This window comes from Vanellus vanellus, assembly GCF_965231255.1.
Source record: "Vanellus vanellus genome assembly, chromosome: 11".
NCBI lineage: Eukaryota > Metazoa > Chordata > Aves > Charadriiformes > Charadriidae > Vanellus > Vanellus vanellus.
In genome coordinates this window covers 3,846,859-3,871,163 of record NC_138916.1, presented here as the reverse complement: position 1 = coordinate 3,871,163, position 24,305 = coordinate 3,846,859, and the positions used below count along the sequence as shown (strand labels likewise).

Here is a 24,305-nt window from a genome sequence, read left to right as displayed (position 1 = left end):
CTCTGATGATCCAGGGAGAGGAACTGAGCGGGCGCAGGGATTGATGAGGAGGGTTGGGGAGACGGCGGGTATATAAATGTCTCTCCCGCAGGGTGCTCGTAACTCTGCTCCTGGCTCGGTGGAAGGGGAGAGCTTGCGTGCCTGCCAGCCACAGCCCACGGCGGTGGGGGGAAACAGGAGCCCGGTGGGGAGGGAAGTGCCTGGGGTGGGTGATGTGCCCAGGCTGGAAGTGCTGAATAAGCCCTCGTCCTCCTCCCTGCCACGTCCCGACACACAGTGCCCGTCATGGACAGCCCCATGGGGCTCCCACCAGTCTGGGAAGTAGGGGAGGTAAGGCATGTTTCATGGGCAGCCTCCCCTCCTGGCCCTAAACACACCCCTTTGTGGGGTTTTGCTACCTCTTTTAGGCTGTTTTATTAAATACTTTTTATTTATTGTTATTAAAAAAACAAAACCAAGTGAGAAGTGCTGTCTGACTCTGACACATAGCCCACGGTTACTCAGCCCCTACTCTCCCACCCCTGATTAAGCTGCAAAAGAAACACACTGTAAATTTCAGCAAAGGAGAGAAAAAGAGTTTATTCTTTGGGTTGTTTTTTTTTTATTTCCCATCTTTACCAGCCATGAAAATTGCTGAGCTGAGATGCCGGCCACTCTGAGATGCTTTTCTTCTGCTCCATCCATCTGCTTTAATCACATGGTGACTGAAAAAAAATTATCCAGTTCACAAAGCATCGAAGATTAAAAAATCAGTGTGGATAATAAACTGGGTGGCAGGCAGCAGTGCAACGGAGCATCGGGCAAACTCGCTAATGAGGGACTTGGAGCCTCAGCTGGGATACAGGGCAGGTGGTGTGGCTTTCCCCCGGGAGGGTTTTGAGCAGCAGAGGTGGTGGGTCTGGGGTGTGTGTGGGTCGGGGTGGCATGTCCCAGGCTGGGAAAAGTCCTGCGCTAGCACAGCCTGAGACGTTACACAGAAAAGAAATAATTTTCTCTTCTTTTCTTTTTTAAAGCTTCTTTTTAACAATGAAAGACTTGATTCCTCCCTTTGATTGCTGGGACACTGTAGTGTGCTGCAAATACCTTATTGGACTTGGTTATTAGTATATTTTTTTTAATCTGTGTGTGTTGAATTAGCTCTTTTAATTACAGCATTAAAAAAGGATAACTGGAGTCAATTAAGAAGCTCTTTCGAATTGCCAGTGTTAATAGCTGTCCAGGAACATGCAGACCCCCCCCACCTCTCTGCCGTCTGTTGAACCACTGATTGAGTTATTGTCAGTCCTGGTGACGGGGCTCAAACTGAGATTTCTGCACCTAATGTGCTGCTGTACGCAGCTTTGTCGGCTGTGCTCAGCTTAGCGTCTTCCTCTGGAGGGCCGGGGCATCGGCATGTCCCTGCCTCTCCCAGGGGAGCGCTGCTCCAAACTGGTCCTCTGTTCTGGATCATCGGCTCAGGATCTGTGGTGCAGATGGAGCCGAGTGCGCCTGCCTTTGGCTTTGGGCCTCAGTTTGTGTGTTGTTGTTTTGTGGTTTCATATTTAGCTCACTGAAAATGTTGGTTAAACACTGGTGGGAGGGGAAGCTTGCAAAGTAGCATTGCACTCTGGCTCTTTTAAAAAGCAAAACAAAAGCAAAAACCTTTTAAAAAAATGTTTTGGTTTCAAAGTTATAAAGGGAAGATGGGTTAGAGATGAGAAACTAACAAATCAAAGCTCCTGAAACCTGCTGTGGAGGAAGAAACACAAAATGTTTTGTTTGAAGATGAATAGAAAGTTGAAACCAGCAAAAAATCCCCCCTCCCCATGAGCACAGATGTTCCGGGTTGGTTCTTCTAGATTGGCACATTGCTGGAAGAAAAGCAAATCCATTCTTTTCCCTGTCGGCACTCCAGGTTCCTGTTACTTATTTTTTATCATCTTGTAGTGACTTTGATCCCTGAAGACTCCTTAAGTGCTTTACAAATCAAGCATGCAAATCTCAGCTCATCCACCTTGGAGATACCACCAAGGCTGGGCAGGCCAGTGTGGTGCCACCACTCCTGGTGGCAGCTGGGAAGAGTGGGAAGCACCCGGTGTTTCAGTAACGTTTATATAAACCCTTTGTACCTATATTACCACTGTTTTCAGGGATGATTTGTGCTTCCAGCACAGCCAAAGGCCATCAGGCTGTGCTGGGGTCCCCAGGCCACAGTACCAGCCCTGTTTCTCCCACAGAAAGGCCCGGTGGGAGGGTTGGCCGTGGCCTTCGCCCCACTTTGCACCTTCCAGGGGTTGGGAAGTTGGCACAAACCATCTGGGAAAGGGCTGAGCTGGTCTGATGATGCAGCTCTTATTTTCAAAGCTTGACTTGCGACATCTCTTTCTCCATTGCTGTCTCTTATTTTCACCCTCTTCCTTTGCCGTTGCCCTCCTGACTTGCGCCTCAGTTCATTTGCTGTATGATACTTCTATGCTGATGCTTTCTGCAGCCTGTGCCACATCTCGCTGCTGTAGGTGGTCTCAGGGCAGGGTGACACTGTCACACCTCTCCTGCAAGGGATGCGCACCAGCCAGTGCAGCCCTGCCTGGGGGCCAGTTTAACCCCTGTTCTTCCCTTTTTCTCCTTAGGACAATACAAACCTCCCAGACCTCCTGATCCCAAGTACCAGAGCTGAGCAAAGGGAGGTTGCTGCCTGGTGACCAGACAACATGGTGATGGGCACGCTGGAGCTAGCACCAGAACAGCCAGTGCATTACACCCTGCAACATCTCCCTGCTGCAGCCCCGCACCCGTTCTCCTCTGGCTCAGGCTCTGTGTGTGTATTTATAAACATATGGTGGGTTTTTTTGGTTTTGTTTCCCTCCCCCCCAGACAAGGTCTCCTATAAGCCTGGAAGCTGAATTCCTTTGGACGTGCCTGAAGGTGCTTGCTAGTCTGGCTGCCAGCGGTCAGGTCTGAAAATCACAGTGAGAGTTGTTCAGGCCGCTGAGTAGCAGGGGCTGGGGGCACCCAGGCGGGCAGAGCCAGGCAGGGCTCCGCTGCATGTGCTGCCAGCGAGGGCGCTAACAGAATTGCAGCATCCCTGCCCGCAGGGATGGATGTGCGTAGCACAAGAGCCAGCTTGTCCCCCATCAGAGAGGCGACGCCACTGTGATGGTGGCGACAGCAGGCAGAAAGTCCTCTCCCCAGGTAAGAGGCAGTGGGACACCCGCGTACCCCGCAGTCCCGCTGCCAGCACCGCCCAGGCAAAGCCTGGCCCCGCTGGCTCTCAGCCCGGGGGCTGTGGGCACGGTGAGTTGCTGCCTGCCCTGCGACGGGGCTCAGTGTCCTTCTCACTGCGCAGAGGGCAGGCAAACAGTCCCGTTTATGCACATCAGCACTGTGGCCCTGCTCCGCCAGGGCTTTGAGGGCAGGCAGGGGAACTGGCTATACAACCACAACCGGTCCTTGGGGAAAAAAAAAAGTCGAACTCCTCTCGGTGCTGTGCAGAGCCCCACGGCACCGCAGGAAGTGCCTTTTGGGGGAGTGCGAACCCTTGGTGTCAGCGGGAGACTTGCTCTGCCCTGGGGCTGTTCTTATCGAGGCGGCTGGAAAATGCCTCTGAGGTGAGAAAGCGAGCACTCACCAGAGATACAGAACTGGACAGATCAAGAAGTCAAGATTTTGCATTCCAACTATCTATAGGAAATAGGGTTTTTTTATTATTTCAAGTTTTCATAAAAATCCATAATTATTGAAATCAAAGTTACAGAAGAAAGTTCGTAACTTTTTATTGATTTTATTTCTTTTTTCTTTCTTTTTTTCCCCCCTCTGTTGTTTTTCCCTTTCAGAGTTATATCTGACACCAGAGTCCATCAGACAAAGTCCTTACAAACACAGGAGTCCTGAAGACATCGGCTGAATGTTTTCCTGGTATAAAGAAGAGGAGGAGGAGAAAGAGGTGGTGACAGTGCGGGTGCAGTGGGTCTGGACAGGGGCGGAGGGCATGGTGGAAGGACAGAGGTCGGTATGTTTGTAGCAATGTTTGTTTTTTAATTATTTTTTTATTTGTTCATTTGTTCTTTTTTTTTTTTTTAAAAAACCCACCAATATTATTTGCAAATTGTTGCCTGGTTAAATCATTTTCATGTTGAACTTGCGTGGCGCGTCGGCAGAGCTGATGCCTGCGTCAGACTTGCGTGGCACGTACTCGATTTCAATGTTGTGCTTGGTGTTGCCTTTCCCCCGGCTCCACAGGAAGAGGAGCACCAGACAGAAGAGGACGACGCCCAGGAAGGAAATGAAGCCCATGGTGGTGGCGATGATGAGAGTCTTGATGTCAAAGGGGAAAGGCACGGTGGCGCGCGTGCTGTTGGCATCGCTCTCGTTGGGCTGGTTGGAGATGAATGCGAACGTCTTGTTGGGCTGGTGGGGCCAGTCTGGGGAGTAGCTGCGCACGTGCAGGTGGGCCAGCATGGTGTCATTGCCACCCGCGTTGCTGGCGATGCATAGGTAGGTGCCATTATCCTGGATCTGGGCGTAGCGCACCTCCAGCGTGCCATCAGGGAAGACAGTGAGCCGCCCGTTGGTTTTGGTAGAGATGAGGTGCTTCCGGGGAGAGAGCCACATGATGGTGGGGGGTGGGTCCCCATCTGCCCGGCAGACAAAGTGGACCGTGTGGCCTTCATCCACAAAGATCTGCTGAGGTTTACGGTCCCGTATCCGGGCTCGGCGGCAGGTGAAGTAGTTGGGCAGGAGGACGTCGGGGAAGTCTTTGAACTCCTTGCCCTGGACGAACTCAGGGGTGGAGCAGGTGGGCTGCTGCTTGTTGAAGTTCAACCTCCATCGCCGCCGGAAAACCCAGAGCAACCGACAGTCGCAGGCTAAGGGGTTGTTGTCGAGGATGAGTGTCTCCAGGTTGCCCACCGAGTGGAAGGCTGACTCCTCCAGGGTGGTCAGCAAATTCCCCGACACGTTCAGGATGCGCAGGTAATTGAGGCCGCGGAAGGCAAAGGGCTCGACTGTGGTGAGCTGCCCTCCCACCAACTGGATCTCCTGCAGCCTGAGCAGGTCATGGAGCATGGAGCCCTCGATGGTGACAATGGGGTTGTAGGACAGGTTCAGGAACCGGAGGTAAACCAAGTGCCTCACCGACACATACGGGATGGATGTCAGGTTGCAGTGGGTGATGGACAGGGAGGTCAGGTTCAACCCGTAGAGGCAGTTGGATGTCATAGTATCCAGGTAGGGCCAGTGTGAGATCTCAAGGACCTTAAGCCGGTACAGCCTCTTGAATGAGTAATCCCGGATGGTGTTGATGTTCAGATGGCGCAGTCGCAGCACGATCAATCCATGAAGGTGAGACAGGGCCTCCGTGGGAATGGAGGTCAGGTTGCATTTCTCCAGGGTCAGCTGCTCCAGGCTGTTGAGGCCACTGAAGGCCCGGTGGGAGATGTAGACAAGGTCGTTGTCTCCCACTTCCAAAGACTTCAGGTTGTACAAGTCCTGGAACATGTAGTCTAAGAGGATCACAATTTTGTTCTCACTAATGTCTAGCTTGGTAAGGTTGCTGAGTCCGGTAAACACCCCCAAGGGGATCAGCTTGAGTCTGTTACTCCTGAGCCCCAGCGTCCTGAGGTTGAAGAGGTTGTTGAAAGCCCCAGGTTCAATGGCACTGATAATGTTCTCATTTAGCTCCAGCTCCTCTAGGTGAGGGTAGTTGGCAAATTCATCCTGGTTGAGCGTCTTGATGCGGTTCTTGCCCAAGTCCAACAGCCTGGTCTCAGTCGGGATCCCCTCCGGCACGACCATGAATCGCTTCCGGTGGCACAGGACAGCACGCTCCTGGGCAGAGCACTCGCAGCGTGGCGGGCAGCCCGTGGCGGAGCCAGACAGGATGGATCCCAGCATCAGGAGGAGAATCGGCTGCCAGCAGGCCAGGATTGGGCTGCGCATACTCGCCTCCCCAGCTACCATCCTATCTCTCACCTGCAGGTAACACGGGGGAGAGAAAGAGCAAAGTGGATGTGAGCAAACAACAGGCATTACCACAGCAAAAGGTTTACTGTCCCACTAGAGCTGACGTTAAGGTGAAAGGCACTGCTGAGGCAGAGCAGAGGTTCTCATTTTTCCAGCTGAAATCCAGCCCTTTTGTTACAAGACCATCTCTCCTCCCCAGCCCCCAACTTTCCACTTGATGATTGAACGTGCACAGACTTTGAGCGGAAAGCCTTGAGGAATCTGTGTCAGACAGACCTCGCTTCCTCGGCTTCTTAAAAAAAATATAAAATTTAATACTAAACACATCTATCTACATCCTATTTTAAGCTCTTGAAATTATTCAGTTCCCTATAGATGGAGCCTGAATATAAAGGCTGCTTTGCAAAAGCAGAGGAGCCGAGCGTGGGATGGAGCATCTGGGGGAACGCTGCTTGGGGTCAGCTGGCAGCGGGGTGTCCGAGAGGGGAGCAACAGGGATAGCTCCTTGGGGACTGATCCCCTTCCTCCATGCTCCCCCAGGCTCTGCAACAGCCCGGTTTTGGTGTCCTACCCCAGGGTTAGTCCCTCGCCTCCCGCCATACCTGCAGACCCGCACTGCTCCCCTCTGAGAAACAACAGCTGGTCAGTGTATCTACCTAGAGGGCGAGCTACAGCCTGATGCGTGGTCCTGGGGGGGCTGTGGGGTACAGGGGGTCTGCCCAGTCTCTGCGGGGCAAGGCCTGGCCTCCTGCTGCCTTCCCTGGAGCGGGCTGGGAGACCCACTTGGGGGTTGTGCCCCATGCCAGAACCCCCCAGCCCGTTGGCACGCAGAAGTGAATGCTCCCCGTTGCGCTGCCTCTGTTGCCTTTATTTCCTTGTTGTTCAAGCTGTTATGAGGGATCAAATCATATTAATATTGCATATTAGATGTACCGCTACTCCGGACCATGTTTATATCTATTGTTATGTGCACACTCTGCATTGCTTCCACTAATGCTATTTATGGCTATCGCTGAATATACTCAATACATTACTTCCACTGGCTCCGTTTGTATCCATCATTATATATCCTGTGCATTACTTTCCCTGCTCCAGCACTATTTATGGGTCTGGTACTCACTCTGTGCATTACTTCCATTGTGTCCATTTATATTCATCATTGCATGACCCAGGTATAACTTTTCTTCCCCCCAAATTATCCAAATTATTCAAAATTTCTTTTCAAGATGCAAGGATGAAAGATGATGTCCACCAGCACCATCTCGGAAACCACTCGGCCTTGGCGCACACCAGGCGGTCTGGCTGTGAGGTCCCAGAGTCCCCACAGAAATCCTCCTGTGGTTTTGTCCTGGCTCCCTGTCCTCCTCCCTCCCCTTTCCCTGCTCCTTTTGCAGGGGGGCTTGTCACTGGAGACCACCCAAAGCACATCACCCCCAAAGCGAAGGGGTGCAGTGCCAGAAGCTGATCCCGCACAGCTCCCCTGGCTGTGGTGCCAAGCTCCTTCCCCCTGGCCCTGGGCCAGCATGTCCCAGTCCAGTGGAAACATTTCCAGTGGGTTCACTTGGCCCTGGGCCAAGCTGCAAAGAGCCATTTGCCTGGTATTTACAATTCATCATCTCCTATGTCATCACCTCCCTAGCGCTGACGGTGCTGGGCAGCCTTACAAATACAAGCGGGGCTGCCGCTACTGTTGTGATGCCAGGGCCGGGACCTGCTGGAGGGATGCGCCAGTGCCCCAGGGCTGGATGGCACCGCAGGTTGGCAGCTCTCAGGCAAAGGGCTGCGTGTGGCTGGGGCTGACCTGCCAGGGGTTCCCTATGCCGCTGTCACCGCCTCTCCCTATAGGCAGTACGTGGCTGCAAGAAGCCGGCGGCACTGCTGCTCCCTTGGCCCGCTTGCCAACACGTGCCGGCTCGCTCGCAGCCTCCCTCGGCCGGTGCTGCTCAGAAACCAATTCCCGCTCCTCACAGCCATGCTGAGAAAGCCATCAAAGAAAGCAAAACACTGCATGCAAAACAAAATACAGTCTAAGGGGCTTAATTATACCAGGGCTGAAAAGACTTTAGCTCATTAGAGTGCCAGGCAGCCAGCCTTATTTGGATGTGTTCCGTGCTGAAATTTCAGCTCTGTCCGTGCGTGCAGCCATGGGCTGGTCCATGCAGGGTGAGGGGGAAGAGCTGAATCCTGCCACAGGGACCCCACGCACAGCTCCCCCATCAGCCCATACATCCCTAGGCCAAATTCTGCCTCTCCACCAGCAGGAAGGGGGGCTGCACCTGCACATTTGGCACTGTGCTGTTGGACCTGCACTGGTCTCAGTGGAGGGGCAACGGCTAGAGCCACTGGGAGCGATGTGGCGGCGATGGCTAAAATATAAGCAAAGATGTGATAGATGAATGAAGTGAAATCTGCATGGCGTTAAAGATGAGACAAGCCCACTTGTGTAGAATTAAAGTCTAGACACACCTCACATGTTATTAGTTCTCAGCTAAATTTAAATCCGTGATAAATACAATCCCTGACAAAAACATCTGTAATCTTAATAGCCAGAGTCACAGAAGAGCTTTGGGAGAAAGACAATGAATAAGCTGAAAAATTCTGGGCTAAGATGAGCTTTAAATCACTTCTGGTTCCCATTTACCTCTGACTGTTTCAGAGAATATTCGTGCTTCAAGGTGAGGTAGATATTAAGAAGTGCCCTTCTAAAAATGACTCAAATCGTGATTTTTTTGTGTACGCTGAGGTCAACAACCCACGCACAGCTTTACAGCGGCCATCACGGCCCCCCACAGGGGCTGGACTCACAGCGCACCAGCAAACCTCAGCCCAATGTCAGGGCTGTCCTTTCGGCCATCCCGCGTCTGCCACCACAGGCTGCTGTGGTGCCCCGTGCTCGGGCTGTGGCTGCTGGCCAGGTGAGGGGCTGTGGCCACCTCGGGTGGGCTTGGGTGGCTCTGGCGACAGGGCTTGGTGTCACCGGGGAGAGACGGCAGTGGCCACTCCCAGCAATTGCCACCTGCAGGAAACTGGGAGGTGGCCGAGACAAAGTTCCACCGGATTTACTCTGAGGAGGGAGGTGAAATGTGCCCCAGAACCCCTGCAGGATGCCTGGCCATGGTCCCAGCACGTGCTGCCAGGCAGGATCAGGCCCCGTGGCTGTGCTGCACAGGCCAGGCCAGCCCGGCGAGAGCTGCAGCCCTCTGGCATGAACATGGCGCTCATTTCTCACATTAAAAAAAAAGAATCGATAAGAAAGGAGCAGCTGCTGGACTCGCTGCCTTTAGGCAATGAGCAAACCAGTGCAAACCAAAGCAAAAAATCACGCCCAGAGCCATGGCATCCACTGACCCCTGTCCTCGCTGCCCTGCCGCCTGGGGATGAGGGCTCCAAAGTACAACCGATTCCCCAGGGAAGCTGCCAGACTTGGCCAAAGAGGTGCAGATGGGCGCACTGGAGCCACGCTGCCTTGGTGCTAAATGCAGCAGGACCTGCTGACTGTCTCCGGCCAGGGTCAGTGCTGGGAGGAAAGATGCTATTCCGGGCCTGTGCCTGCAAACACAGCCTGGGGCCAGGCTGGCGTGCTGATGTGCGCCATCAGCTTCCATCACGATGGGCACAGGCTGCCCTGGTGCAGGGGGAATGGCACCAGGGAAACCAAACCCAGGTGATGACCAGGAGGGAGCCCAGTCTCGGCACCTGAGTTTGCTCCTGAGGCTGCTGCTGTCCTCCTGCCCCAAGCGGTGGGCCGCACGCCTGGCCATGCCCTCCACTGTCACTGCTGTCCCTGGGCTGTCCCCTGGCTCACCACCCCACAGGGGTGCCCAGCGGTCAGGACTGGGCTGGTGCTCCTCGGCACCAAGTGATCTGTCTGCTGCGCTGCCAGCAAGCGAGCAGCAAAAATCCCCAAGTCAGCTATAACCCCCACCTGGCAGCCATAAATTACAGCGCGGGAGACATTCACCCTTGAACCAGATGCTTTGGAGAGCATTGAACAACAACAGGCAATTTAGGACGAAGCGAGCCATATCCCCAGGGGGTCCTGCAGTGCTCTGGGGGCGCAGCAGGGCTGGAGGAACACATGCCCCAACCTGACTGTCCCTGCAGGGCTGACCTTGCTGCAGCGCTGTGGGGCACGTAGGAGCAAGCTGATCCCAGCAGCACTGGGCACCCATGCTGGGCTGCAGTGTGGATCTGGGTGCGGGTCAGCCACGGACTCACCTCCATCTCTGGCCTGCCAGCGTCATATGAAGCCTCCAGGACGCAGCTCTAGGAGTCAGTGCTCTCGTCTCCTCTAAGCTGCTCCAGCTAAATCAAATTTTATTGAACTTGACTACATTTTAGAGATAAAGACTCCAGGTTTACAAATAAATATTTAACAACCTTTCCTGCTGCTAAAAGAGTTGCTTAGCCAGACCCCGGGCTCCGCACTAAGTGTTCCTGTAGCTATCTGCAAAGCAGCAAAACAAAGGGAGCAGCTTTAATTTGCCAAACACGTTCCTGCCCATTTCCTCCTCTCTCCATCATTCCCCCTGCATCCAGTGCACGTTTGCCGGCCCTTTGGCTTTGTCTCTCCCTCCTCCTCAGCCCACCTGCTCCCTCCTCCTCCTCTTTTCCCACCCAGTCCCTGGAGCGCAGGCATGGGCAGTAGCGGTTCTCCTCCCCAGTGCCCAGGGATGCTCAGGGATGGGTGGGAGCAGGGGCCAGAGCACGGAGGGCGGAGGGGGCAGTTTCCCTCCTGGGATCGTGCTGCTTCACACAGGTAAAAAGAAACTGAAGAGGAAGATCCTAAAGTAATCCCTGAGCGCTGCCAGGGCTGGCTGGTGGGCAGCAGATGGGGCGGCTGGAGGCACAGCACTGGCCTGGGTGATGGAAAGCTGCTGCCGCATTTCCTCTGGGCCTTCACTAATGAATGGGCTGTTACCCAAGGGCACGAAAACAGGCCGCTGCAGTGCAAAGGGCTGCCCTGTGTCCTGTCCTGGCCCCAAATCCTCCAGAAGCAGCACGGGAGGGTGTGAGAAACGGGGAGAAACGGGCAGAAGCTGAGAAGGACCTTGTGCCTTGTTCAGGGTGGTGGGTCACACAAGCGAGTCGCGCAAGGCAATGAACCACGGCGGATTAGCCAGAGAGGAGACCACCCCCAGCCCCACCTGCCCCAAGCTGCCCGGGTCACTGGCTCCCCCTCACCCATGGGAAGGCGTGACTCTCCAGCCGGGAGCATTTGCTCAGCCTTCTGAAGTATCTGCTTTCAGCCGCTCCGAGGCAGGAGCCTGGAATAGGTGTGCCGCAACCTGATCTGCTCTGGCAGTTGCTCCGAGGCTGTAAAAGAGCATGAAGAACTATTTAAGATGCAAATCCCCTTCCGGCACTGATACCGCCTGGCTGGCACCAGATACCCCCAGCAGCCTGCCTGCAGGACTGCCCTGCAAAGGCATTTTCCTCATGGCAACGGGTTCTTCCACCCAAAATGTGGTGCCCCCAAGTGCTTCAGGGGATTAAGTCAGGGAAGCACCAAGCCAATGGGCAAGAAGAGCAGAGGGAAGAGGAGGAGGATGCACAGGGGCTGAGAAGAGCTCTAAAGTGGGCTCAGGGGCTGGGACGCTAGAAAGGGGAGGCTTTGGTCCAGCCATCCACTGGTTTAGCTCCAGGCTGTGGATCTGCTTGACCCCACACAGGGACAGCTATGTACGGTGAAGGGACAACCGGCAATGGCCCAGAGCCAACCTGGAGAGTGGTTTTCAGGCTCGGCAGGCGGGTTATTGGAGCAGGGCGATGGGAAGGAGATCCCGGTCATCTCTGCAAGACGCTGAAGCTCAGAGTACTTTTTGCTGAGGCTGTTTATGGCTACGATCACATCTGCTCACCCTCCTCACACCTTTGCTCCTTCGTTTTTAACGTCTTTTCTCTCTCTTTGGCTGCACATGCTTCAGTGCCCCATCAGCAAAGAAAACATCCTGACAAGTGATCAATAAGTAATTGCACAGGCAGCTGTGGATGCCGGGGGCATAAAGCCCTGAGCTAGCAAGAGATAAATGAGGAGTGTAAGGGTGCAGCGCATCATGGAGCTCAGGCTCAGAGCCAGTCCCGCTCCCTTACTCATCGACCGAGGTGGCTGGGACACGGGCTAGCCCACCGCTGCCGCAGCCACTGCCGGTTGGTGGTTCAACATTTCCCAAGTCAGGCAAGCCAGGAGGAGGCTGGGGTTTTTTTTTCTGCTTGTGAGACGAAGACCAGGAGAGCTGTATTTGCTGGGAGAATATCTCCCAGGGGTCGGTCTTGAGACTCTAGCACCAGAGACTCTGCAGGTTGGGTCATCGGAAGAGCAGGAGAATGGTGTGCCTTGGGAGGCTGGGAAGGACGTGCACCAGCTGGTTGAATGGGGCTTCTCCTTTTTCTTTCTTTATTTTGGCAAATCTCCTTGGGATCCCTGTCTCTGTGAACACAGGCTGGGTCACCAGGATGTTTAAGGTGCTCAACCAAAGGCATCCAGCTCAGCAGGCACTTGAGCGATGAGCGAGCGCTGGGTAGAGGCGACTTCAGTATAGCTTGAGGGTCTCTGTAGATGATTTTTCGTCCCTGTCTGTAGCTGTGAAAGAAGGATGGAAAAACGCCAGCCTCTTCTGAAGGCTATGGAAACATTTTCACCAGAGAGGTGAAAGAAAGGTCTGTCCAATGAGTATCTTCTGGGAGAGCCGCCAGGGTCACAATGACATTGCGAAGGCAACCCCTTGCGCTTTGCCTCGATGTGCCCGTGGCCAGCAAGGCGCCGCAGGACGAGGCCGTCCCTGAGGCAGTGCCTGCAAAGGCACTTTGGGGACAGCAGGGCATCGGCAGCTGCCAGAGCCTGAGCCATCGTCCTGCTCCTGCTCACGCAGGGAGAAAACTGCCTTCTCCTCCCAGCAAAGCCCAGCCACGGTCCAGCTGCCCTTCCTTGTTGCACTGGAGGGAGGATTGTTTTTTCCTGGGGACAGGCTCGAGCAGTACCCAAACACCTTCTGTGGCACTCCCCAGTGGCAAAGGCCCTAGCCTGGGCAGCACAGGTAGATCTTGGGCCGGAGGATGGGGAACAGCCCAGGCAGCTCAGCCGGCTGGCCTGCCCACCAGCTCCACAGAGCCCCGGTGCTGCCGGGGCGGCTCTGCGTGGCTCAGCACGCTGTCACGGCGCTGCTGAATCAGCCGGAGCGCAGCTGTACGGTGCCTGTGCTAAACCCTGAGTTTCTGTCAGGGGCAGGACACCACCTGATCTAGCATAAAAGCGGCTGGTACAAAGTCACCCCGCTGCCAGAGCACGGCTCCTCCAGATCAGGAGCAGATGGCATTTCTGTATGGGTTCGCCGCAATGCTTGGTCGGGTGACCGGTGGCTTCCCACCCCCTCCCCCAAACCCAGGCACCAGCCCCAAAGGACGGTCCCTGTGCCATGGCCAGCACTAGCGTCCCAGCAGCGCGGCGGGCAGCCCCTGCTAGGCTGAGCTGCTGCTCCTGGCAATCCCAATGCCCAAACCGCACCTGGGGGCACCATGAAGGGTCTGGCAGTGGCAGCTGTCTGGCACCAAGACAAGCTGCTCCCTCCCTGGGGACATCCCGTCCCCTCCAGCCATCAGCCTCTGCCAAAAGGTGTCCCGTGGCTCTGCAGCGCCCTGGAGCTCTGCTCAGTGCCCAGAGCGGGACTAGGGCACCCGTCAGCTCCAGCAGCAGAAAACCAGGGCCGCAAGCAGGGATGGGGGAGCACCCACGATGCCTTCTGCCCCGCTTTACCCAGGGCTGGCTCAGCAGGAGAGCAAAAGCCAAACCAGCCCAATGCCCTGGCCCCATGAGCAACCTCACTCCACAGCGCCGTAAGGTCACAATGGCAAAGCCTTGAGATGCGATCCCCCCCCTCTAATAGCCACAAGTCTGAGCTGCTGTGTCTCCACTATGTCCCTGCCACTGCTTGAAGGTGAAAACCCCAGATAAAGGTCCCAAACATTTCACAGCCACAGCACGCAGGGACCAGCGAGCGTGTCCCGAGCCTGTAGTGCTACACAGCAACACTGCTGCCAGGGACTGGACACGTTCCTTACATTTAATTTAAGCTTAGACCGTACTTACAGCACCACTTATGTTCCCATACCACATCCCTTAAAAACCCCTACAGCCAGAGCAGGATACCTAGAAAAGTACAAGGGCTGCTCCAGAGCGCCGTGTCTTCCCCTGGAAACCTTTGGAATAATAGTGAGAGGACTTCAGAAGACATAAACCCGGCAGCTTCGCTGACTGCAGGGAAACCTGCTGATTTACCTCCCTTTAGGACTGGCCCTGATATTTTTAAACTGCTGCCTAAAATAAGCGGCCTCAGAAGTCTTTCGGGAGAGGCCAATGGCAGCCCAGCTCAGCGAAGATGGCTCTGTGATAACCCATCAGTGGGACAAGCTGCATGGAGCAACGAGGGTACGCGCGCGCCATGCTGCCAGGACCAACGGCCCCACGAGCGCCGGGTGGCATTGGCAGAGCTGTCCCTGTCCCGTCTTCCGCAGGGATGCAGGGGCAGAGCAGGGTGGCGGGCTTGGGCAGGGGCACGGCTGTTTTTCAAGGTGCTGTGAGAGATGAAAGCCCCTGTCCTCTCCATCCACCTCCTTTCCTGACTCCTTCCTGCAAGCCAGATCTCTCGCGCTCTCTCTCTCTCCCCCCCAAGTTATTATTAAGTTTCGTTCACGTAATAACAAATTTAGTGCCGCAGGAATTTCCAGAAAGAGAGAAGTGAAGAAAAAAGGGAGCCAAAGAAAGCATGAGTGATAGCAGATGTGGATAGAAGATTCCTCTTCCCAGCCTGGCTTTCTCTGTGCTGCTTTTACATATATAATTCTTTTTTCTTTCCCCCTTTCTCGCTTGTTTGATTTTTGCATTATTTATGGCTTGTCTTCAGGGCCTGTATTTGCTGTTATTGTTTCATTCAACAATAAAATAGATTAGATAAAAACAAACTGTTCTGAGCCACGGCTGAGCCCGCCCGTCCTGCAGTCAGCCGTACCCACAAAGCCGGGCAGAGCAGGCAACCTGGGTGCGAGTGGCCGGGCAGTACCAGCCAGCCGGGGACGAGGGGTCACCGCCTCGCTGGCCCTTCCCAGCCCAAATCCCTGCAGGCAGGGAGGTGCTGTGGGATGTGCTTTGGCCAGGATTTGGGCTCTGGGTGCTGCCAGCCCCACATTTATGTGTCCTCTGCAGGTATGGGGGCTGCGCACAGAACTCCAGGCATCTGCACCCAAACCTCAGAAACCCCCTAAGCAAGAAGGAAAAATGCTAGTTGACAGGAGAAAATGCAGCAGTGGAGGTTTTTTAGGGCAATTTCATAAAATCCAACACACTTGATTTCACTAGCGAGGGTGCCCCAAGCTGAGCTGCGGCTGGCTGCGGGTGCTGTGCCCCAGCAAATCTCAGCCCCAGGCACCCGGGGAACGCGCAGCTTGGTGCCTTTGGGAAGGGCTCGGTGCAGGGCGGGCAGCGCTGCCCCGCGGCTGTGAAGCAGCTGGAGCAGGGGCGAAAAGCACAATCGGTTGAATGCCTATGATAAGGGGTGTCAGCACGCCGGCAGCCTCAGCCGCGCCGCGGGGGGCTGCGCTGTTCCCTGGCCTTTTCTGTCTTCCAGCGGGTGACCACGCTGATCCTGCGGGCAAAGAGAAAAAGGAGGGACGCACTGTGGGGATGGAGCGGTTCCCCCGCTGCCCTCAATGGAGGGCTGCTTTAGGGTGGTTTTGTTGTGTTTTGCTTGAGCTGAAAGAGATGCTTTCCACCCCTTCCTCCTTCTCCCCAGTGGTGTTGATAATAATAATACAGAGCCTGCACTCTGGGCTGTATGTGAGAACAAAAGCAATCATGGGGAAATACAGTGCATAGAAATTAAATCGGAAATGCAAGGCCAGGGTTTCCATTTCAGTTCAGCTTCTGTATCGTTTCCCATTGAAAAGGATAAACAGGCTGAGCACAAATCAGTTTAATGGCAGCACCTAATGGCAGCGCAATTCCATGTTTCCCGGAGCAAATCGTAGCTCAAGCCCAAAGCGACAGCACGGTACGTAGCACGCCAGCTCCATGGGACAGCCACAGCGTGGCACAGCCCCAGGTGAGCACTGGGGACCACCGGGGGCCCCCGCAGGGCTTGCTGCCCTCAGCAGCAATGCTGAAACAACATGATTCACTGGGGCGCAAGAGGGGCTGGTGTCTGCGCTTGGGGATGCCGGTGGACCCTTGCCTGCCTGATTCCCAGCTGAAAAGGTGTCCCTTTGGGTGTCCCTCACATCCCTGAGGTCCTGGTGGCAGACTCGGACCCACTGGGAGCTTGTAGAGCTGTGCCAGGCTGCTCCCCCAGTATGGACCAGGCAAGGAGGCTTTCATGCTGCTCACCACTGTGGCCCTAATTCCTTTCCTTCGCCTGGCTCCTGCAGTGCAGTTCATTTAAAGCACGGCCACAGCCACCATTAATTTTTTCTACCTAATCCTCGTTGCTGTGCCTTGCTCCATGGTACGCTGCACAAGCCACGTGCCAGCGGAGCCAGGGCAGAAGCAAGCCACCAGGCCCGCACTTGCCCGCAATGCCCTCCCTGGCTCCCCAGCCTCATGTTTTGGGTTAGACTGGATCAATTTGGCTCTTCCCAGCCTGAAGGGGCAGCAGGGAAGTCTGCGTTCGGGTCCAGAGGGAGAGGTTTGTCCACGTGCCTGTGCAGAGGGTAAAAAGAGCCTCTGAGAGCTCAGACTTTGCTCACCACCCCCAGGCTGCCTCCAAGGTCTACATCAGTTGTTTCCTGTTTCACACTTGACATCTCAAATCCAAACAATGAGCTGAAAGAATAGATCACGTCAAAATATTTCTGCTTCTCCCTCCTACGAGAATTCCCCATCAGAGACCAATCCAATTAAGGTGCTGGTTATGAAATTAACCATAATTACAAGAGCGATATTTAATGTTTTGCATTCTGATGAAGAAACGGAATGGAAGCCACCAAAAAAAAAAGATTGTGGGTCCTACTGAGATAACTAAGAGCAATGCAATGCGGGGTGGCAGGGAGAAAGGGCTGCCAGGGGGGCAAGGGCTATATGGGATGGCAGGGGCTGGGCTGCACCACAGGCACCTCAAACCAGGACATTCAGGGACCCCACAGCAACAAGGGCAGGGGCTGGGTGCTCATGAGGACATCCTTCAGGGAGCAGTGGCCAGCCTGTCCCTCAGAGCAGGGGATCAGCCCAACCTGATGGCTGACAACAGGTATTTTGCCATTTGAGCATCACTCAGATGGTGTTGGGCCGCAGGAACCACATCCTGGGCTGCACAGCCCAGTCCTGCACCTCCTCTGCCTGTCTCTACTCCCTGTGGGGACCCTCGGGCTCACCCACAGGACACTGACCCCAACCCTGAGACCAGGAACATGAAAGCTTCAGTGGGCAAAGCCTTTAGCTTCTGACCAGGGCACCTGAGTCCTCATCAGGAGCCCAGGGGAGTCACGTCCACATGTGGACATATGTCCACTGCAGAATGCTGTGGGCACCGAAAAGCTGACCGGCTTATAGAGACACATGAAAAAAATTATGGAAGAAAACATGCAGGATGGTTAAACAGAAGCCATTTTGTGCTTAACTGGGAGAATGAGCAAAACCAAGCCAAGCTCCCTGGCCCCTGAGAGAGGGACGCTGACCTGCTGCCTAGCCCAGTCCCATGCTTAGTTAGGAGCTGATGTTTTGATGGGGTACAGGGCCATGGAGAATAAGGGATGGTGGCCAAAGTGTCGGTAAGGCCAGAGGGAGGCAGAGCTGCTGATGGGGCTCATGGCAGGGCTCCCCCCAACATGGCCATGCTGCTGGGCACTGCATCAATACCCTCTGTGCACCCTCTTGGCAGGATAAGACATGGCCTAGATGGGTTCTGTTAGTCACTGCCAACTGCTGCTCCCCCAAGGTGGGAATCCCCCAGGGCTTGCCCCAGCACAGCCATTAAGTCCAGCGGTGTGGGGTCTCTGCTGAAGCTGGGTGCTCCCCCCGCTGTCCCCGCTTCCCAAGCCAGCCTGCGTGACCTGCTGCTCCCAGGGATGGAGGAAGCCTCACACTGCCTGCCTGGGCTAAAGAGGAGATGAGGCCCTTTATGGCATTTATTAGCATTTATTCAATTGCCTGGGTCAAGCTGACAATTAACGCTGCCTGCTCAGACACGGCCACCTTTGTGCGACCTGTCTTTCTCCTGGCTTGCCGTGCCAAGGGGGGCAGAGGCCACACTGTGCTGCTGACAGCACTCCGGGACCAGGCAAGCGCTGGGGGGGGGGCACAGCTGGTGTTTCTCCCCTTCCCAAAGCCAGGCCTGTCCTTGGATGCTCCTCTCTTTCTCTGTATCACACACATCCTGACACCATCCCAAAGGCTGCACGTGCAAACAGCCACCAAAACTGGCAAAGACATGTCCCCAGCCAGGGTCATAGGGAGCTGGGACACACAGCAAAGGCACAGAAATCTCTCTCCATGCAGCCATTCCCCTCCGCAAGCTCCAATTTTTACTCCCCCAGATCGAGAGAGAAAGGGGGGGAAAAAATTGACTTGGAAGAAAATTGAGGCCATGGCCTTCAGTCGCTTTCTCCCTTTATTTTTCTTGAGTTGTTTGATTTGAGTTAAGCATTTGTAGCCCTCTTCTCTCTCATCACAGCCTTCCCCACTACCCGAGAAGCTCTTCTGGCTCTTTTCCTACTAAAAGCCATTTCTGCTCATGCTAGGATAAACCCCGCTCCCTTCACATCTCAGGGTTTAGCAGGGAAGGGAGGAGAGCTGCTGACTCAGTGCATTGGATGTGTTCGAGACCTGGGCAAACATCCTCCCTTGCCAAGCTGTGCCGTGACTTGCACTGCCGGCGGTGCCCTCCTCTTGCTGGATCCAAACCAGTGCCACGGTGGCCGGTATCAAGCATAAAGGGTGAGTATGGGGACACTGAGCTCACGATAGCCTGTACCATGGAAGGAGAGTGAATAGGAGCCAACGGTGCTGCTAATGTCCACCCCAGCACCAGCACTGCCCAAGCAAACTGCCCAAGGGCCCACAAGCCAAAGGGGGACCCAAGGGCTGGCAGGACTCGGCTGAGGTGACATCAAAAAGTGCCTCTCCGGCAGTTTGCACGCCTAAAGCTTCTCAAAAGAGTCGGTGGAATCGCATTTTCCACCAGGACGTTGACAGAGATGTGCCCATTGCAAACATGTCCTCCCCAGCCTTGAAGGGATGGGTCGAATCCCCAGCCCTGACACAGGTGTCACCCCAGAGCTGTCACCGCAGCCCTCACCCAACAGCTGCCCAACACACCCGGACCCATCACTGCCCTGTGACAAACACAGACACAAGGCAACACCTGATGGGGTGTATTAATCCTTACCGAACCACGATAGGCACAGTTTTGCTTTATAATTCAGCAACTGTAATTACACTATAATTACACTATAATTGTGGCGTTATTATACAGTGATTTATCAATCCCTGAAATTAAACCTCAAGTTACCGGATTTTATACTTGTTACATACATCAAGCAGTATAAACTTCAGCATCGTTACAGTGCCGGTATTAAGTAGGAAACTAAAAGAATAATAAGTCATTCAGTCATGCTGCTAACCTTCCAGTGATATGAAACAGTGGTAATTAGAGGTATCACAGAGTAATTACGTTATAGGTGTAGAGTAACTGCAGCACGGTACGGTAATACAGAAGTATAACCATCCGTTTTGTAATTAATCCCTCCACAAAAAGGCTTGGAAAACCTGACTCTACCCCAGGTGCTGTAAACTCAGCTCCACTATCTCCCGCCTGTCCCACCAGAGTTCCAGTGAAAGCTGGGGCTGCCCCAGCGCCCGGTGCAGGCAGATGCCCCTTCCTGCAGCCCTGCCCAGCTCCCAGCTGCTGGCCAGGGGCTTATAGCTGAGAGAGAAGCCCCTTATTGCTATCTGGTAAGCTGCAAAGTCCCCACCAGGGACACTGCTGCCTCGAGTGTCTGTGCCTGTCCCAGCGCAGCAGCACTGGGGAGGGAGCGGAAGGGCCCGGCTATGGGGAAAACTGCCCCAGCATGTCTGCAGGAAGAGGTGGAAGCTTTAGCCCAAGGAGATACTTCTCTCTCGGCCTTGCTCACCAGGCTTCAGAGAGCTTCAGAGACCACCTCTCCTCCATGGCATTAAGCCACCAAGCTGACGTGCGCCAGGAGCAGCAGGCAAGAAGGCACGGCCAGCCCAGGCACCTCCTCCCACCGGCCCCAGCCCACGCTGCTGGGATGGGTGGAGGGCTGAGCTGGGCTATGTGCACCAGGAAAGCAAGGCTGCCCCTCAGTTCCATGGCACCTTGGACAGGCATGGGGTGTTTCGGGCCATTTGCGAAAGGTCCAGGAGAAGGACAGGGCATGCACTTGAAACGGGGGAAGCGGACACAGAAGAAGGGGGTCTAACAAAGGTTTGGGCTGTGGTGCCGGCGTGGGGTGGAATAGCTGCCTTTGGGTTGGGGATGGGTTGGGCAGCGCAGGCAGCCCTGGTAAGGTCTCTGCAGCCCCCGTGATGGTGGGCTGGTTGGAGGCACGGCCACGCCGCCGCTCCACGGCTGTCTCTAGCAGGCGTGAAGGTCAGGTCAGGGCTGCTGCTGGTGGCAGAGCAGGGAGGAGAGGGTTAAGGCTGGCGGGAGGGCTGGGCTGGGGATGTGGAAGGGATAGCATTTCAGAGCCAGGTAGGTGGTGCAGAGGAAGGGGAGATGGAGGGAGAAGGAGCAGTTCTGTGGAACAGGGCTGCTCCTAGGGATGCCTGAACTGCTCTCCCCATGCTCCCCCCTGCGGGCTGAGAGGCAGAGAACAGCATGGGCTGGGGGCGAGCACCGGGCTGTCACACTGGTCCCCTGCTGCAGGCCAGCAGGTAGAGAGTCGCTTGCTGGAAAGGGCGTTTGCTGGGGAAGGACCACGGATGGCAACTGCTCAGGCAGCAGCTGGGCTAGCGACGGGCAGGGAGAGGCAGCAGAGCCTCAGCTTCACCAACCAGCACGCGCCCGTGGCGAGGAGACCCCATCCCACTGGTGTCCACACTCACGCTCACTCGCTGTCCCTCCCTCCCTCCTAGTGCAAATCACTTTCACAGCACCAACACTCCCATTTCTTCTTGGAGGTGGCACCAATACTCCCATTTCTTCTCAGAGGTGGCACCTCCAGCACCTGGAGCGAACCGTGCCTCTGCCCTTCACTCGGAGCTATTTATACATCCAAGGCACAAGGTGAAAAATCCGATAACCTACACACGGTATCAGAAAGCAACAAGCAATGGCACTGCCTGGGAGGGCTCCCAAAGCCCTTCTGGCCAGCAGGTTCTTGGGCATCCTCGAAATCTGCCCTGCAAAGCCCCTTCAACATTAACCCCTTCTTTTTTCTGCCAGAAACAAAAGGAAGGCTGAGCCCACGCTGGCAGACTGACCCTCCCCAGCATCTCCAAGGCTAGATCCTGTGTGTGGGGCTAAGCCCAGCCAGGGGGACTCTTCAGTGTCCCCACTTTCCCCTCCAGAGCCCGAGGGATCATCCCGCCCAGCAGCAACTCCCCACAGCCCCAACTCACCTACCTCCAGGCTGGGAGGCTGATGATGGAGGGGTGAGCCTCCGCCCCAAAAAATTACCCCCCATGGCTCCTGCCTCCAGCCTGGTCACTCGGGGCTGCTGAGCTCTCCCTGCCTGTATTTAACCCTTCATGTCTCTCCCTTGGGGATAGGCTGATTCCTCCTCTTTAATTAACCTTTGCTGGCTAGGGAGCCGGGCACAGCCCTGGCAGGTAGCGCTGTCCCGGCCATACCCTACCTGAATATGTAATCCGCTCCAGGCCAGCTAACTCATCCGCTTAGCTACCCAGGGGAGGAGGAGGGCTCCCACATCAGGATGCAGCTCTGCGCTCCCCTCAGCACCACCGAGCCCCAGCCCTCGGCCGGGCGAATGAGCCCCGGGGTGGCCGGGACCCCAGCCCCGCACGGCGGCTGCAGGCTGTCCTTCCCGCCGGGACCGGGCAGGGGCTGCGGGGAACGGCGGGGGAGAGGCGCAGGGGGGCTGGGGGGGGGGGGAGATCAGCAGAGGGAAGACCCCCCAGGCGGAGCCGGGCGGGTGGAGGCGGCAGTACCAGAGGGGCTGGAGGACAGCGGGACCCGGGGCCACAAGCCCGGCGGCGTGGAAGCCCCCGGCTCCGCTGTCCTTTCCCGCGACCCGGACCTGCACCCCGGTACCGGCGGGGACCCGCGGCACACGCACACACACACGCATCCCCGGTGCACGCAGGAAGTTCCCAGCCCGGCGCCCCCGAGCACCGGCGCGGCTCCGGCGCGGAGGGGGGGGGGGGGGGGGGGAACGGCCCCCCCCTCCAGCTCCCCCGCGCCGCCGGTACCGCCAGCCCCGGTCCCCCCGCTCCAGCATCCCCGTCTCGCTTACCTGCATCTCATTCTCGCCGGCGATCTCCTTCGGTCAGAAATGGCATCTCCCCCGGCCCCCACCCCCTCCGCCAAAACCTCCACCTGCAGTAACGCAGCTCCCCCTCTCCGCAGCGACAGCACGAAAGGCGGCGGCGCTCCCGGGTCCGAGCCGCCCCCCCACACACACCCCCCACCCCAGCCCCGAGCCCGGGGGAGGGCCGGGCCGGGCACGGGGCCGCTCCGGGGCCGCCCTTAGGGACGCGCGGCGACCGGCTGCCTCCCCTCCGCGCCCGTCCGGCGGCCGGCGGCGGCTCTGCGGGGCGGCGGCATCGCCCCAGCGGGGCGGGCTGGTCCGGCCCGGGCTCCGCACGCCCGCTGCCGCCGGCCGGGTCTGCCGCGGCGGGGCCGGGCTGGGAGCCGCCGCCGCTCCGGCCCCCGCCTCCCCTCCGGGAGGAGCCGCCGGCGGGCGCGGGGCGGTGCGGGGACAGGAGCGGCGGCGGCAGCCGCGACCAGTCCCCTCCTCCCGCCGCCTCCCCCGCTCCGGCGCGGCGAGGGGAGGCGAGAGCCGGGGGGGGGGGAGAACTGCGGGTCCCCCCCCCGGGGCGGGCAGCGGGGAGCGGTGCTTTTCGGGGAAGGGCCGCTGTCTCCCTCGCACGGGCGAGGGTGTTAGTGGCACCGGCAGACCGAGCGCCTGCCCCCGCCATCCGGCGGCAAAACAGGGGTCGGGGCTTGGGGACAGTTGGGGGCAGGTCGCCCCCGGACCACCGGCATCCCTTGCAGAGAGGGGGGGTCACCGGCAGTCCCAGCTCCTCCGCCGCCGGTGCAGCCCCGTTGCTCGCAGAGGACAGACTAGAGGAGCGCTGCCGGTCAGTGCCCAACGCTGCCAGAGCCGCTGAGGGACAGTGCCAGGCTACCACGCTACCCTGGAGATCTCAGAGTCGTCCATCCTACAGCGACTACCTCTGCAAAGGGTTTTGCTCCTCTTTTTTCACACAACCCCCCCTCCCCCCAAGCACATCAGAGGAAAAGGGCTGCAAGGGGGGTGGTGGTGGTGGTGGTGCACACACCTCCGGGGACTGATCTGGGACCCGGCAATCCCAAAGGCCTCCTTCGGAGTCTTGGCGCATGCTGAGCCGGTGGCATCTCATTCAGGACTAAGTGCACGGCTGCCCACTGCTTCGCTCCCTTCCATAATGGACACTGATTTATCGAGCAGCATTAGCAGATTTGCCCAGTGCTGGCTCTTCCAGCAGAGCCTGATTTCTCCAGCAGTAATGGACACAAACTTTGCTTCTAATGTGCATTTTCCCCTCTTGCTTCCTCTTAGCAGGGCCCTCCTGGGGTGCTTCCCACTCTGTCCTGCTTCCACCCAGCTGTCCCTGCAGCGTGGCCGGCTGCGGGCCAAGGTGAGCCCAGAGCAGCTGCACCAGGGCCCTCCGAATTGGCACGGGCTGGGGCCGGAGGCTCTACAGGAGTCCCTTTGCTGGGTCCCATGAGCCTTCCCTTGGATGGCTCTTCCAGCTGGCAGGAGCTTTTGAGGAAGACGATAGCTTGGCCTTCCTCCACCAGCCACTTAACCAAGCCCAAGGGTGGAGATTTCCATGTGGAGCATCCCTCTGGGCAGGCCTCCCTTCCTCCCTCCTGTGAAAGCGGAGCTGCGTGCTCGCCCCGGGTCTCTCCTGCACCATGGTGTCCCCCTGGCTCCCACCACGGAGCATGGGAGCCCAGTGGCTGTCCCGAGCTCGTGTCCCCGCAGCGGGCTATGAGCAAACCCAGGGCGGCGCAAGTCCCCCTCCGCGCTCAGACAGACGCTGCTGCTTCCCCGCAGCCCACAGCGGAGCTCCTTATCCTGCTCGGCACATGAGAGCTTCTGAGCTGAGCAGGAATAAACAAAGGGTAGGCACCGTGAGCTCGCCAGCTGAGGGCTGAATCACTCCTCCCTGCTCCCGCTTGCTGCTCCTGCCC

General features: G+C 56.8%; 1 protein-coding gene across 2 annotated transcripts; it reads right to left on the bottom strand.

The window, feature by feature from the left end:
• Positions 1-3,715: 3,715 nt before the first annotated feature.
• On the bottom strand, positions 3,716-22,381 carry LINGO1 (leucine rich repeat and Ig domain containing 1). 2 transcript variants are annotated; one of them, XM_082488981.1, is made up of 2 exons: positions 4,211-6,089; positions 3,716-3,923 (listed from the first exon to the last, which is right to left on the bottom strand). In XM_082488981.1, exons 1-2 carry the CDS (start codon positions 6,004-6,006, stop codon positions 3,815-3,817), a joined length of 1,905 nt encoding a protein of 634 aa, XP_082345107.1. In that variant the 5' UTR covers positions 6,007-6,089; the 3' UTR covers positions 3,716-3,814. The 2 variants fall into 2 exon arrangements, with proteins under 2 accessions (XP_082345107.1, XP_082345108.1); XM_082488982.1 differs by adding an exon at positions 22,360-22,381 and having other exon boundaries at positions 3,791-5,949.
• Positions 22,382-24,305: the final 1,924 nt, after the last annotated feature.